The sequence below is a fragment of the Dipodomys merriami genome, unplaced genomic scaffold (genome assembly GCF_024711535.1).
Source record: "Dipodomys merriami isolate MVZ:Mamm:240054 unplaced genomic scaffold, mDipMer1.0.p SCAF_21, whole genome shotgun sequence".
In the NCBI taxonomy this organism is placed as follows: domain Eukaryota; kingdom Metazoa; phylum Chordata; class Mammalia; order Rodentia; family Heteromyidae; genus Dipodomys; species Dipodomys merriami.
In genome coordinates, this window is record NW_027203493.1 from 19,071,867 (window position 1) to 19,086,547 (window position 14,681).

The following is a 14,681-nucleotide window of genomic DNA, read 5'->3' on the forward strand; positions in this document are numbered from 1 at the left end:
TCTCAGTCTCTTGAGTATCTGGGATTACAGGTGTGCATTATCAGAACTTAATCATAGAACACTTTCCTTTAGCTTCTACTGAGTCCTTTAAACTTGTAGATATCAGGAACACCCATTTTGAGACAATGAAAATTTAAAACAAAAAGCTGAAATTCACTTCATAAGTATACTAAAGAATTTGTTAATTACATGGCTTTTCCAAATGCACTGTTCATTTTTTGGTGACCTGAGATACACTCATTCTTCCGCTTGTACAGTATTAGGCTTTACTACGTGGGGAGTCCATTTTAAAATATAAGTAGAACAGGACAGAGCCTTGCTATTGGCTTTAAGACTTCTAACTTGTTTCACTAATAAGAGTGAATGGGTTTATATTGATACTCTTAGTAAATTTATATTTTTTTAGCAAATAGATTTAACACTTAAGGGTAGAATATATAAATGTAAAGGTTTTCAGCAAATATTTCTATAAGATACAAAACATTCTATTTCACTTATGAAAAGGGAAATAAAGATTTCAGTGCTTGTATAAATTTATTCATTTATTTCGTCAGTTGTGGGCCCTGAACTCTGTGCCTGGGCGCTGTCCCTCAGCTCTTTAGCTCAAGGCTAGCGCTCTACCACTTGAGCCACAGAGACAATTCCAGATTTTTCTGCTTATATGGTGCTGAGGAATCAAACCCAGGGCCTCATGCATGCAAGGCAAGCACTCTATCACTGAGCCACCTTCCCAGCCCTTAAATTTATTTTTTTTGTTTTTTTTTTTTTAAGGCTAACTGTATTTTTTTATTCGTTTTTTATTGTAAAGATACTATACAGAGGGTTACAGTTACATGAGCAAGGTAATGAGTACACTTCCTATTGAGCATTGTTACCCCCTCCATTGTTTTCCCTCTACCATCCCTTCCCTCTCCACCTTCCCCGAGGTCCTTAAATTTATTTTTAAAAAAGGAATTAGTCACAAAAAATTGCAGTCTACTAAATTTTGATACTTCGGTATAGTGAAAATAAATTCCTTCCTAATAGTAATCTGGTTGGTCAATCATTGAACTTTTTTAAACCTTGAAAAGCTGGTTTGTGCGCACGCCCACACGCACTAGTACTGAGGCTTGAACTCTGGGCCTAGAGATTTCACTTGCTTTTTGATCATAGCTTGGAATATACCTCTTGACCCATACCAGTTTTTGCTAGTTAACTAAAGACAATCTAACATTTTTCTGCCTTGGTTGGCTTCAAATAGATCTAGGCCTGAGTAGCAGGTTATAGGTATGAGCCACCTAAACCCAGCTTTATGAAGCCAACTGCTTTTAATTGTTATAATGCTTATTGCCAGAGTAATTTTTCAGTTTATATTGAACAGAAATTAGAAGGCAAGTTTCTTATTAAATAAATAATGCATTTAATTCTAACTCAGTAAAAATTTGAGCTTGTTTACCAATTAATACACAGGACATATAAGAGGGAAAGTCTTTTCATTTAGTAGAAGGTCACCATCATTAATTTTACAACTGATGATTTTGTAGTAGGTTTTTCTGGTTCCTGATGGTCATTTTCAATGTATAATGCACTGAAGATGTGGCTACACAAAAGCAGAAGAGTGAACCTTAATTAAAATTCTGACAAGCCCACTCCAATAAAATGATGAGATTATTTGTAATTGATGTCACAATCAATTACCATTTAGTTCATCATGAGTATTCTAATGGGTCTGGCTTGGGTATTGGCCCCAGGATGTTGCTGAGTGAGTGGCTGTCCTGCTTATGCTGTTATTGAGACAGGAGGACATATTTTCAGTCACTATCCTAATGACCTCTTTTGAAGTCCATTAAATTAATGACCCTGTCACATTGTTTTGATCTCTTGTAAACCTTAGTTTGGGGTTTGTATGACAAATTAATGTTTGGGAACCACATGATTCAGAAAATCTTGTTGAAAGCTGGGACCTTAGATATTTAATAGAAGTTATTTATTTTATTTTGCTAGAAATGAAAACATCATTCAAAACTTAGGATTTCTATGTACTTCATTAAAAAAAAACTTTAGACTTCTGAGTGCATGCATATGTGCATGCAGGGGTGTGCGCACGCCTGTGTGTAGGTGTATGGGTATGTGTGTGTGGGTATGTGAACTCAGGGCCTGGGCACTGTTCCTGAACTTTTTTGTTCAAGGCTAATGCTCTATCTCTTGAGCCACAGCTCTTCAGGCTTTTTGGTAGTTAATTGGAGATAAGTGTCTCACAGAGTTTCCTGACAGGCCTGGCTCTGAACTGGGAGAGTCTCTCAGCCTCCTCTGAGTAGCTCCTAATAGGATTACAGACATGAGTCATCAGTGCCTGACTTTAAGACTTTTGTTTTTACAGGTGCACATCAGCAGGCTTGTCTTTAAATAACATATTTTAAATAACAGTACTCAAATTTAAGTTTGTTTTAAGTGGCTTTCTTCACCTACTCTAGGTGCCAATGGGTCATGTTTGGCTAGAAGGAGACAATCTACAGAATTCTACAGATTCCAGGTACTATGGACCCATTCCATATGGACTAATAAGAGGACGAATTTTCTTTAAGGTACAAGTTTTCTTTTCTTTTTTTTTTTTATAAAGCTTTATTTTTCTGTTATGAGGGTTTTTTGTTCTCTAAAGTCCTCCGGCTGACAGTTGACTTAACTGTTAAAATGACTATATTTTAGTGAGCATATCTTTACTTCATAGCTCTATAGAAAACATTATTCCCTTTTCTCTCCCACCTTTATAGATAGGAATTTGAGATTTTATATAACAAATTCAAATTACATTAACTATATTCAAGCACTTTTGGTATCATATTCAAACACTTGGAAGGCACAGTTAACTCTTGAGGACTATAAAACACGCATATTCATAAATTCTTATGAAGAATAGGAAAGAACATAATATTGCACTATCACCTTTATTAATTGTTTTCAAACATATTTGATTTTACAGATCTGGCCCCTGAGTGATTTTGGATTTCTACGTGAAAGCCCAAATACTGAAAGATTTGCTGATGATTAGCAAACACTTATTCTTTTTGACTTGATTATTGTCTCCTGTTCAAGTGAATTTATACTGCAGCTGAAACCATGTACTTGCCAATAAACTATCTGCAATTCAGTTTTAATTATTTTAATTGCTAAATGCAAAGGATAGCAACACATTATTCAAGTTATACTAGCTAATATTTGGATACAAATGTAACCCAAGCACCAGGCAGTATTGAACACCTGTAATCCTAGCACTGGGAGGTTGAGGCAGGAAAAATCTTGAATTTAAGGCCAGCCTCAGCTACACAGTGAGACCTTACCTCAAAAAAAAAAAAAAAAGTAAAAGAAACTAATCCCAAATAAATATTCCATCTACATTTTATGATTATAAATACAAATAATGGGAGAGAGAGGAAGATGATTACCTCATATTTTAAATTCTGGATTTATAGATGCAATGAAAATAATCTCTTGTCCCTAAAGTTATATTGAAATGTTTCAGTGATCACATAAAGGATCCTCAAAGTTCTTTAAATGAACTCTTGATTTATACTGTTCAGAGAATGCTGAATACATATAAAATAATTCTTTAAGAGTCTAACATCCACAATATGTTGCAGTCAATGATTCACTGAAAAAAGTCCAATTCATTATATCAGTGATGAGTTGTTCATTCATACATACAGACATTGATTCTGTATCTTAAAGCTCTGAACAAAAAAGAGAGATGCCCAATGTCAAATGATTATTTTAAAGCTTCCATTTCCTAAATTATATATGAAGGTGATAATGGCTGTGCTCCCAAGCTTCTGACTCCAAAGTTTACCTATCTTTCTACAGATGCCAACCTACCTGCTTCAATTTTAATTTCACATATATCCATATGTAGCCTTTTATATGGGACAACTAGACTCTCATGTTGATTACAAAGATTCTAATTTAATTCTGATGACCTTAGAAAGGGATAGGTCTACAGCAGCATAACTTTGGCAGCTAAAAACCATCATCTCTTAGATCTGAAAAAGTAACTACAAAGAAGGATTTTGCCAATTGCAGAGACATGTTTATGTTAAGAAAAATAACTATTTTCTTTAACAAGAAAAAAAGTCACCATCTGGGGACTGATCTGAATATAATTTATAATCCAAGTCCTTTTTATGGGAACATGTAAATATAAATTATAAGTACATATAAACCATTTTATATTAGTCTGAGGTGGCCTTTGCTTAATGGTCTTGTATTTTCTTTGAAGAATTCATTTCCTTGGAGTTTGAATGGCTTCTTCTTATCATGTCTGAATATTCTGCTAAAGGGTCCCAAGCAGTGAACAAGTTTAGCTGTAATTAAGGAGTTCTATAATTAGTGAACATGTATCACAAGAAATTAGGTTAACATCTTCTGCTTCATCTTTGGAGATAGTATATTTTCCACCACACCGGCAGTTCAGTGAAAAGGAATGATCATCTGCAAAGAAGACAAAATGATGCTTCGAATGTTAACCGCAACTGCTTTCTAATAGCCTTTAAAATGCAGTTTCTTCCACAGAAATGGCAGAATGAAAGATAAAGGTAAGTTTTGTTTTGTCCTTATAAAAATGTTTAAAAGAGAACTGAAAAAAATTTTTTACACAGGGGCAGCGTTTCCAAAAATTATCTACCAAAAAGCCTTTAGCTATAGGCAAGATAGACTAATAGTATAAATCAAAAACCCAAAGATTTTGGTGTAGGAAAGTGGGTGGCTCAGAAGTAATTTATGAAATTTATTTGGAGTTTTCTATTAAGTTCATAAAAGATTTCCACTCACACCAATGTATTCATCTAAAATATTACAATAAAAAAAAGGAAAAACAGCCATACCTGCTTCATTTTTAAGGGGCATGAAGTCTTGCCCGGTTTATCCTTTCAAAGAAACCTATTTCACTATGAAGTGACTCACCTGAATACTTTCTATTCTGGTATCAGATAGTTTAAGAAATCTTGACTCAAATACCAAAAAGCACAATACTATGTGTGTATGTATAAGGGTTGGTTTGTTGTGATTGTTCCTGTGAGGTACATATCTTTTTTTGGAGTTTACAAATAGGAAAGTCACCATGTAGGATAAAGAAGGCATGATGATACAAAATTTAGTTTCCTAATGGTAGCATTTAAAAATATATTATCTCTTGGTAAGTTTAAAAGCTAGTGTCCACTGACACAAACAATCTGATCCTTCTGATCTTCTATATTTCTGCTTGTCGGAGCAACTAGGAAAATAATTTACCATTATCATTTCCCTCTTCTGGCTGACCCTCTACCATTTGAGCCATACCTCCAGCAGCAGCATTTTTTATTAGAGATACAGTTACAGGGTCTCATAATTGCATACAATCCAATCAAGAATCTTCTATTGTTTTTCAAAGCTGGTTAACATTTAGACCTCAGGCAATGGTTAGAAAAACAGATCTAATTGCCTTGCTCTCTGTCAAGTTCAGTCTTGGAAAATTTAGCAATTAAATAAGCCAACTTTGAGTGGTTCTTTTCATCAGAAAGAAAACCTTACAACTTGGGAAGGGTGGGGGGGTCAGAAAAAATTGGAAAAAATGAGGGAGGAGGTGACATTGTTCAATAAGAAATATACTCAATACCTGACTTATGTAACTTTTACATCTCTGTACATCACCTTTATAATAAAATTTTTAAAAGGAAAAAAGAAAAACTTGTCTATTCCCTTAATCTTGTCCCTTATTATTCACCACAGTCATTTTCTTATCCATGAAACAAAAAAACAAACTGGGCAGGGTGGCTACTGGAGGAAAGAACCAGAGGATCAAGGTTGAGGCCAGCCTCAGGAAAAGTTCAGAAGATCCCACCTCAACCAATAAAAGCAGGCTGTAATAATACCTGCTTGTCATTTCAGTTATATGGGAAGCATAAAAGGATTCTGGCCCAGGCAAAAAAAAAAAAAAAAAATGAAACTTTATTCAAAAAGTTAAAAATGGGCTGGGAGCTGGTGGCTCACGCCTATAATCTTAGCTACTCAGGTGGCAGTGAGATGAGGATTGTGATTCACAGCCAGCTGGGGCAGAAAGTCTGTGAGAGTCTTATCTCCAATTAACTACTGAAAAAGCTGCAAGTGCAGCTCTGGGCTGAAGTGTTCAAGCACTAGGCCTTAAGCAAAAAAGCTCAGGGACAGTGTCCAGTACACATATAACCCAACATACATGTACTAGAACATGTTTACAAAACTATTTACTATTAAATTTCTAAAATATACATATGCTAATGACTAATTTTCTGAAGCTTAATTCTCCCTCTTGTTTTTTTACTACCTCAGTGAACACTGAGAAACAATTTGAGGTAACGTGTTTGGTAACTGACACAGGGAACCATGAGTTGTTAATGGAGTTCTGTCACAGATACTTTCAAATGGTAATGGTCACAAAGAATTCACAACTTGTTTGAAACTTCTGATGGTATTATCACCAAGCTATTATGATATATTCAGAAGTCATTTTAAATACATGAATGAAGACCAACAAAATAATCAAGTTATATAGTAGGCTAAAAGTAAGGGGAGAGGATAGCTGGTCCGGGGAAAGTGCCAGGGCCTGGATGCTGCTCAAAGCTATCATGCTGCCCCTTGAGTCACCTTTTAGGGAAAGAGGTGATTACTCCTTAGATTTCATTTGAGTGGCTAGTAGCTGAACTGTCTTATAAAGCAAAACCATTTTCCTCTTCTAAATCAGTATGGTTTGTGACTCACTTCTTTAGAGCACTAAGTTAAGAATTTGCAACTAGAAGAATAAACGTAATTTCAGGAAGGGTGGCTATGTTTTACTATTTATACTTGGTGAAGTTTTCTAAGCCTGTAAGGATTTTGTGGCACAGGCCAAACAAAACTTACAGGGTTAAGAAGACAGAAACATTCTGAAAAATACTCAGATTTTCAGCTGAAGTGTTCATCATCACCTCCATTTAGAAAGTGTTTTCCTAATTTAATCATATGTAACTGGAACAATTCAAGGAACATCAGAAAAATGTGGAAATAATATTTGTTACTAATGTTTTAAAATACTAATAATAGAAAAAGATCAAAGACATAACTTCATTGGAGGTAAAAGGGAATGACAGATGTTTCATTTCCCCTAAGTGAATCAAAAAGGGAAGTAAAAAAAATGTATAAAACAAAAAGCTTTGTCCTGACAGTTTATGACTTCATATTAAAAAAAATTCACATAGTTGAGAATATAAAGAGGAATGGGGAATAAAATCATCATCTTTGATTATTACATCATATGGTAATGCAAAAACCAAAGCAGTGAAATTAAGTTAGAAAAGAACCTCCATGTGCCTAACATCAAATTAGAACAGGCGAGAAGCTAAAATGATTCATTAAAGTTTGGAATTTAACAAACATGGGCATACACACACATATATATTTGGAAAACTAGGCAATTATTTCTTAAGACTTCCAAATATCCTGAGGTTTCTTTTTCCCTTTTGAAAAGTTCCTAGTATTTCTTTCACTGTATAGAAAACAAAGAAAACGAACGGAAGAACAAGTAAAAGAAAGAATGAGTCTAAGAGAGAATGAAAGATCCTACCTTCATTCCAAGACATTTCTTCAAGATATACTTTAGCATCTACTGGTCCCATATTTCGTAGCTCATCTTCTGCAAAATGGAAAATGAGACTATTTTGATACCTATGAAGAATGCCAAGCTACCACATGTAGCTTATTTATCTAACATTTTAAAATTTACCTTATTACAGTGTTAGGCTACTTGTTCCAAAAAGTCTAGAACATAACATTTCTTATAGGCTTTTAACAATCAAAAGCTACCCCCATTTTCACAAACAGGCAACAACACTAAGTCAGTTTAACAAGTATGAACTCAGGTAGCCATTGTAGGGTTGGGTAAAAAAAATTACATTTGATATTTGATTGCTATTAATAATTGTGATATTTTATTAGCCTCCTAGCTTCAAGGAGTTCTCTTATTCAAGAAGGTTCTTCTGCCCTGTTACCTCACAAAATCCTTATGTCTGAATTCTAACATCAGTATGAGCTTTTAGGAAGTAAGGATTAAAAGGAGTTGTAAGAGTGGGATCCTAATCCAGCCGGATAAGTAGTTTTATAAAATGGAGGGAACGATCTTGTTCCAATCCCAACCACACGTGGAGGACAGATCATGGGATGACACAGCAAGCAGGCTGCCTGCAAGCCAGGAAAAGGGCCCTCCTGTTGAATAGAACTGGCCAACACCTTCATCTTGGACTCCTGATCCTCCACAACTGTGAGAAATAAATTTTAAGCCACCTACTCTATAAAGTGTTTTAGTATGTCAGCTCAAGCAGACTAATGGGTATTCTCCAAGTCAAATGAGATCAAGCTAAAAATGCTTTAAAGATTAAAGCTCTACTGCAACAGAGTAAGTAAATGAATAGGAGAATACTTCAATATTTCAGTGTTGATGCCCCTTGCTGTTTTCTGGTCCAGACTTTTCTACTAGGGTGGAAGGTGCCTGGAATCAACATAAACATACTAAGAGTATGGTATAAGTTGTAGAAGCATGTACTCTCTTGCTTAAAACAAATGTAGCTTGGAATGCAAGAATGGAAGAATGAAACTATGGATGGGAAGCGCCTGTCTTTTGTTTTTAAAGGCATGCTATAGTTTCTGCATGCTTGTATTATTCTTCTACAAGTTAATGCTTAAAAAAAAGAGACTACTAAAATCCAGCCCCCAACTCCCATGAAAATTTCTTTATCTGTCTCACAGTCTCTTGTTCACTTGCTGAGAATGGTTCCCTTTGTTCTGTTGTGTGAATGCCTGCAATTTAATTATATTTAATAACTGCCTGTTCAAAATTTATTGGTGAGTTATATAATTTTAAAATAGATGAAAAGATTATACAATATTTTGAACTCATAGTTTTCGATTAAGGTATGTCAAATATTATATCACCTCATATTTACTGGGTACCAACAGTCTGATAAACTGTCCCCAAATTCTAAAGACAGACTTCGCCCAGTGGTCAAATTGTTTTTTCCATCTCTGTATGCCCACTGAATAGCTTAGGCAGAATGGCGTTAGTCTGCAAAGTAATTTCTGAACACAATAACTTAATTCTACATTCTATACAGAGTATATTTGGCCAAGTATTATTCTATTCTTCCCAATTAAAAAAATTCAGTCTGAAAAATCTCAAGGATGGAGAAAAATCTTACATTTTAATTTCTTAATTAAAGGGACCAAGGTGTTCGTCAATCTTTCAGCTTTGAGGAGTGAGCCAGACACCAGACACTCAACATTTATAATCCTGGCTGAGATCCAAAGGTTAAAGTTTTGAAGCCAGCCAGGGCACAAGAGTCCGAGTGACTACATCTCCAAAATAACCAGCAGAAACCTTATTGGAGTATAGTTTATATGGTAGAGTAACAGCACAAGCCAGAGGAACAAGATGAGGCCCTGAGTTCAAACATAAGTACAAGAGTACTAGAGTACTAGGCTTGAGCTCAGGGCCTGGATGCTATTCTTTATCTTTGTACGTAAGCTAGGCTATACCACTTGAGTCACCACTATATTCTGGCTTTTTGGTGGTAAATTGGAGATAAGAGTCTCATAGACTTCTCCACCTTGATTGGTTTCAAACTGATCTCAGCCATTGAGTAGCTAGGATATAGGTATGAGTCACCCATGCCTGGCTATTTTTGTTTTAAAATAATGAGAAATAATTTGCAAAAGTAAATGCCAAGCAAATCATCTTCCATTGTTCTGCTTCTTTACTGGAAAGCTATTATAATTCTTACCTAGTTACTATATTATGTGCAACTCTCATCTATTATTCTACCCACTCAAATCAGTAGCTTTTATATTTTCATTACCTTTCCTCCTTAGGTTTAGACACAGAAACATTCACACTTACTCTTAGTTAAAAGATTAGCACTGACCATCTCTTGAAGAAGGAGAATAAGACACAAAAACGGCTAGTACTTGCCCAAAGGCATAGTTACAATACATATATTCAAATGTTGTAGTTCTGTGACCTTCTAAACAATGTTGATTGGCCTGATTATTCAGTATTAGGTGGACACAGTATAAGTTTCTGTGGAGATTCTGGTCTCGAGATTCAGTATATGACATGAAAGTACATTTGGGTGTGATTTGTGATTCATCATTCCATGCAATATAACAGGCAAAAGTTCCCTATAGTGTTGGAAGACAGGAGAATGAGTGCTGCCTGGAAGTAACACAGGCCTTCTGATTAAATGGGTGGGCTCAATGTGAAAGCTAACAAGTGATACATTAAGACGTCCTCACCTCTCTGAATGCATGTTCAACAAGTTTTAAAAGTAGTTTTGTGACTATAATGGTTACATCTTTGAACCAAGAAATAAGGAAGGAAAAGTTCAATAAGAGTCTAATAGGAAAGCATGTTCTTTGAAGGGACGGTAATCTAACAACTTCTGAAAAAGACTAAGGTGATTAACTCAGGAGAAAATTGGATCCCTAGAGAACAGTATAATGAGCGGAGTGGGTACATACAAGTAAAAGGTGACTCTAAATGTGGGCAGTGGGGGGTCACCAAGATCCTTTGTTGAGAGACAGGTGTCTAAAGAGAGGACAACAGCACCCCACAACCCAACCTTCACTGCAATTACAAGAAAAAAGAACAAACAAATCAATGTTTTTTAGTTTTTAAACAATGATCTCTGCTTGTCCACCATTGTGCTTATAATTAAAAAACAATTCTCCCCTATCCACTAAAGTAACTCACAAGAATCCTTTGATAATTGTCTACTAATCAGACATGGCAACTTCAAAACAGCGAAGTTAGTTTCTTCTATAACTGCATATTTATATTTTTACTGTTTGCAATGAAACATTTTAATAGGTATCTGCAAATGCAAATCCAATCTCAAAGTTCTGTTAACATGACACTAAAATTGCTGAGAAAGTACACTGACCTCAATTAAAGAAACAGATCTAAGATTTTAAAATATAGAATCATTGCTACAAAATAGTGATAATTATTTACAAAAGAAAAAAGAAAAACCAACAGCTAGTTGGAAAGAAAGCACATTTTGTGTATTCTATCTTGAGTCCAATGACACTACACATTTTTTGATTCTTTAGAAGTAAATGGTTCAACTTTTTAGTGTTCCTTTAGGCACTTATAAGGTCTGTTCATACCCTGTCCAGTGCTCACAAGCTTAGCCAAAGAGGGAGATAAGAAAAACTTCCAAATTTACTTTTCCATATAGAAAGTAGTGCATTATAATTAAAAAGAGGTTCCTGAGGAATAATGATAAAATCAAATAATTTATGTGGTTACTTGAAAAAGAATCTTTCAACCTTTAGAAATGTAGGCCCTTCTGACCTTGTGTTCTATTGGATTTGTCTGACAACAAGAGGTGAAAGAATTCTGTGGCTCCATTGTCTCAACAGTAAGGATCTAAGAAAACACTAGCCGGACTCATCAGAGAGGTTTATGAGCCTGCAATTCAAAGAGATTAAAAGGAAAATCTACAGAGATTCTTTCACACTAAAGAATAACATTAAATAACTATTAGCAGCTTGGTTCAGTAAAGCTTACTAGAGCTCTCGCTGGGTCATTCACAACTTTCTAAAAGAGGAAAGGTTTTTTTCAGCTCCATTTGGGAATCAATAAATATTTCTTACATCTTACAAGACAATGGAATTCCAGTCTTTTAACTTCCTCCTAATGATAGTAAAATTTCTAAAGAGACCCTTTATTTAATGTCTAAATAATTACACTTCTAATCCTAAGAAATGCTTCCTAAATATAGCTATAATAAAAATAAAATGTAAAATGCAACGTAACTGCAAACAAAAGCTATAGGGGAGAGGAACTTAACTTTATTCATTATGGTCAAAGTACTTAAAAATCTCATTAAATCAAATACTAACCAAATGATCAAGTCTTATAGTATTCATGTGTGCAGTGTCAGCTATTTAGATGATCATCATTCCTTCCTCCCCCAAATGCTGCCATGTAGTGAATTTGCTTTTATACAACTTAAAATGCTTAATGTTTATTCAAAATATTCAAAAGTGTGTTTGTTATGTAATTTAAAGCAAACAGTCCTTGAGGTTATTTTGCTGTCTTAAAACTACATAATTTTTAAAAATCATCTCATTCTTGAAAATCATTTCACTAATGTGGCAATTATTACTTTTATATAGGAAGTAACTTGTAATCAGATTCTTTTTTCCAAGAGCAGAGACATGAAAAAGACAATTTGCTAATAATCTGAGAATTGTGCAATATTTAATTTGAAAATCATTAATAAAGCCATATAAACCTACTCTAGATGAAACCAAAATCACTTTCAACATAGAAAAAAAAATTATAAACCTGGAATTTAATTATGAACTTAAAGAACAGTAAAGTTGGCTAAGTAGGTGCAAATCTAGTGCTCTAGAAAGCTAGCAAATGAACCCCAGAAACTTAATTCCTATGTTTCACTATGAAACACAGCAGTAGCCTCTTGTTCTGATCCTCAAAATGTCTCATGTTGACTATAGAATTAAAAATAGTTGAATGTACACAACCTGTACAAAACATGGGATCCTAGTGTTCTGAATACATCCCTCCTATCAATGACTATGTAAGCTCAAATTACTCAGCTTCTCAGAGGAGCCAACTCTTTCTCTGGAAAATACATCTTCCATAAAAGGATATTTAAACAATATTCAAAAGAAGGATAATTATCCTAATTCTAGAGCTGAATGATAGCAATCTGAATTATGTAGGTATGTATGCTTGTATGCATGCATGTATGTATGTATGTATGTATCGCAATTCTGGGGCTTCAGCTCAGGGCCTGGGTGCTATCTATGAGCTTCATTTTGCTCAAGGTTAATGCCACTTGAGCCACAGTGCCACTTTTTCTGAGTAGTTAATAAACTACTCAGTCTCATGGACTGAGATCCTTAGATCTCATTTCCTGAGTAACTAGGATTACAGACATGAGCAACCAGCACCTGGCTATCTCATACATTTTGTGAACACAATGATAACTCAATCTAACTATTTGTTGTTAGTAGGGGGAAAGCTCCAAGTTCTGCAGTACAGGAAGGCAGCAACTCTTGACTTTGTACATGAAACAGTGTTAACAGTTTGCCATCGTTAGTACCACTGAAAGCAACCCAATTATCATCAAAATTGCAATCTACATAACTTTATTAGTCTCTTCAAAGATACAACAGAATGAAAAAATAGGAATCGGAAGAAAAAAATTTCAAAATTTTATGAATTAAATCCATAGAATATCAGAGAAGGCTTCAGAGGGAGACAAGGAGACAAAGGGAAGAACCAAGGTGAAACTGGGGAAGATTGTTAGAATAAAAAACTTCCTTACAGCTGGGCGCCGGTGGCTCATGCCTGTAATCCTAGCTACTCAGGAAGCTGAGGTCTGAGGATCATGGTTCAAAAGCCAGCCTGGACAGGAAAGTCTGTGAAACTCTTATCTCCTAAACCACCAGAAAACTGGAAGTGGCACTGTGGCTCAAGTGGTAGAGTGCTAGCCTTGAGCTGAAGAGCTGAGGAACAGCATTCAGGCCCAGAGTTCAAGCCTCATGACTGACAAAAAAAAAAAACAACTTCCTTACATTTTACATATCTGTATTATTAAAAGATTACATTAAAATCAAACAAGAGCTTGAAGTAGACGTTGGAAGAATCTGTGAAGAATCAGAAAAAGGTGTTCCAAATAAATGCCCTTCAGTGTAAGCATATCTGGGGACCACTGCATGGACAAAAGAAGATGATTAATTTCAGATTATGTGCTACAAGATGAAGTTGGGAAAAGTGAGTGGGATAAACTAAAAAGCTCCTTCCCCATTTGAATTTCAGGTAAAAAGTTTACCTGATGAAGGAGAGTTATAAAAGTTCTTGAATGAGGAGAAAAATGATGGCTAGATCATTCAAAATGTAAAAGACTGTAGGCGAGGCAAAAGACTAATTATGGCCTTTAGAAATGTGGAAATCATCTAGTGTTATAATCTTGGATGAATTACTGCATAGCCATGAAAGTAAAATAACCACATAGAGGGAAAATAAACACTGAAACAAAGAAATGTCAAATGGTATTTCTGATTCACTGGTTTAAACACAGCAACATACAAATAACCAGCCTCCAATATGAAACTCAGATTTCAAGTCTTAGAAAAAAGCAAGCAATAAGGAAGGTGACCTCATCTTGGTTTTGAACCTGATTTAAACTGAATCAAACAATCAAGGCAAAATTGGGAGAGATTAATGTTAGAAACAAAAATTTCCTTACATTTTATCTGTATTATTAAATCAGACCATCAATTGTACTCACATATAGTAGAATATATATAACTTTGCCCACAAATTTCTATATTATTTGAAATTAATGAAAATGATATTAAAAGAACTTATTATTAAAAAATTGTATTTTTTTAAAAAAGTAAAATAACATAGTAGTAATCTTGTGACAAGTAGGATAGAGGAAGGGGTAGCCTTATGGAAAGTTTTATCTGTACTCTCCATTCCTTCTCAAAATAATGCCAGTCCCAACTGTCCAGATGGATTTTCTGCATCATTTCACAACCATGTTTTTCCTAGAAACAGTCAGCAAAAACACATACCCCCTGATGCTTATCTCAAGTTTTTACCTGAAGCAAATTTTTAGAGCCAATTTTGAAAT

The 14,681-nt window shown here is 34.8% G+C and overlaps 2 protein-coding genes across 7 annotated transcripts in view; one reads left to right on the forward strand and one right to left on the reverse strand.

Moving 5' to 3' along the window:
* The window catches only part of Immp1l (inner mitochondrial membrane peptidase subunit 1), a 65,839-nt gene extending 62,712 nt beyond the window's left edge, over positions 1-3,127 (forward strand). For all 4 annotated transcript variants that reach the window (XM_070032665.1, XM_070032664.1, XM_070032662.1 and 1 more), the window contains 2 exons: positions 2,454-2,564; positions 2,960-3,127. In XM_070032665.1, the coding sequence (XP_069888766.1) occupies positions 2,454-2,564; positions 2,960-3,028 (180 nt within the window). In that variant the 3' untranslated portion in view covers positions 3,029-3,127. The remainder of the gene's footprint in view (positions 1-2,453; positions 2,565-2,959) is intronic.
* Positions 877-14,681, reverse strand: part of Dnajc24 (DnaJ heat shock protein family (Hsp40) member C24) — a 42,805-nt gene continuing 29,000 nt past the window's right edge. Inside the window, exons 4-5 of one of the 3 annotated variants that reach the window (XM_070032668.1) lie at positions 7,583-7,651; positions 877-1,579 (exon numbers count right to left, since the gene is read on the reverse strand). In XM_070032668.1, the coding sequence (XP_069888769.1) occupies positions 1,503-1,579; positions 7,583-7,651 (146 nt within the window). In that variant the 3' untranslated portion in view covers positions 877-1,502. Of the gene's footprint in view, positions 1,580-2,905; positions 4,462-7,582; positions 7,652-14,681 lie in introns of those variants that run through there. The other 2 variants (XM_070032666.1, XM_070032667.1) reach the window with 2 other exon arrangements.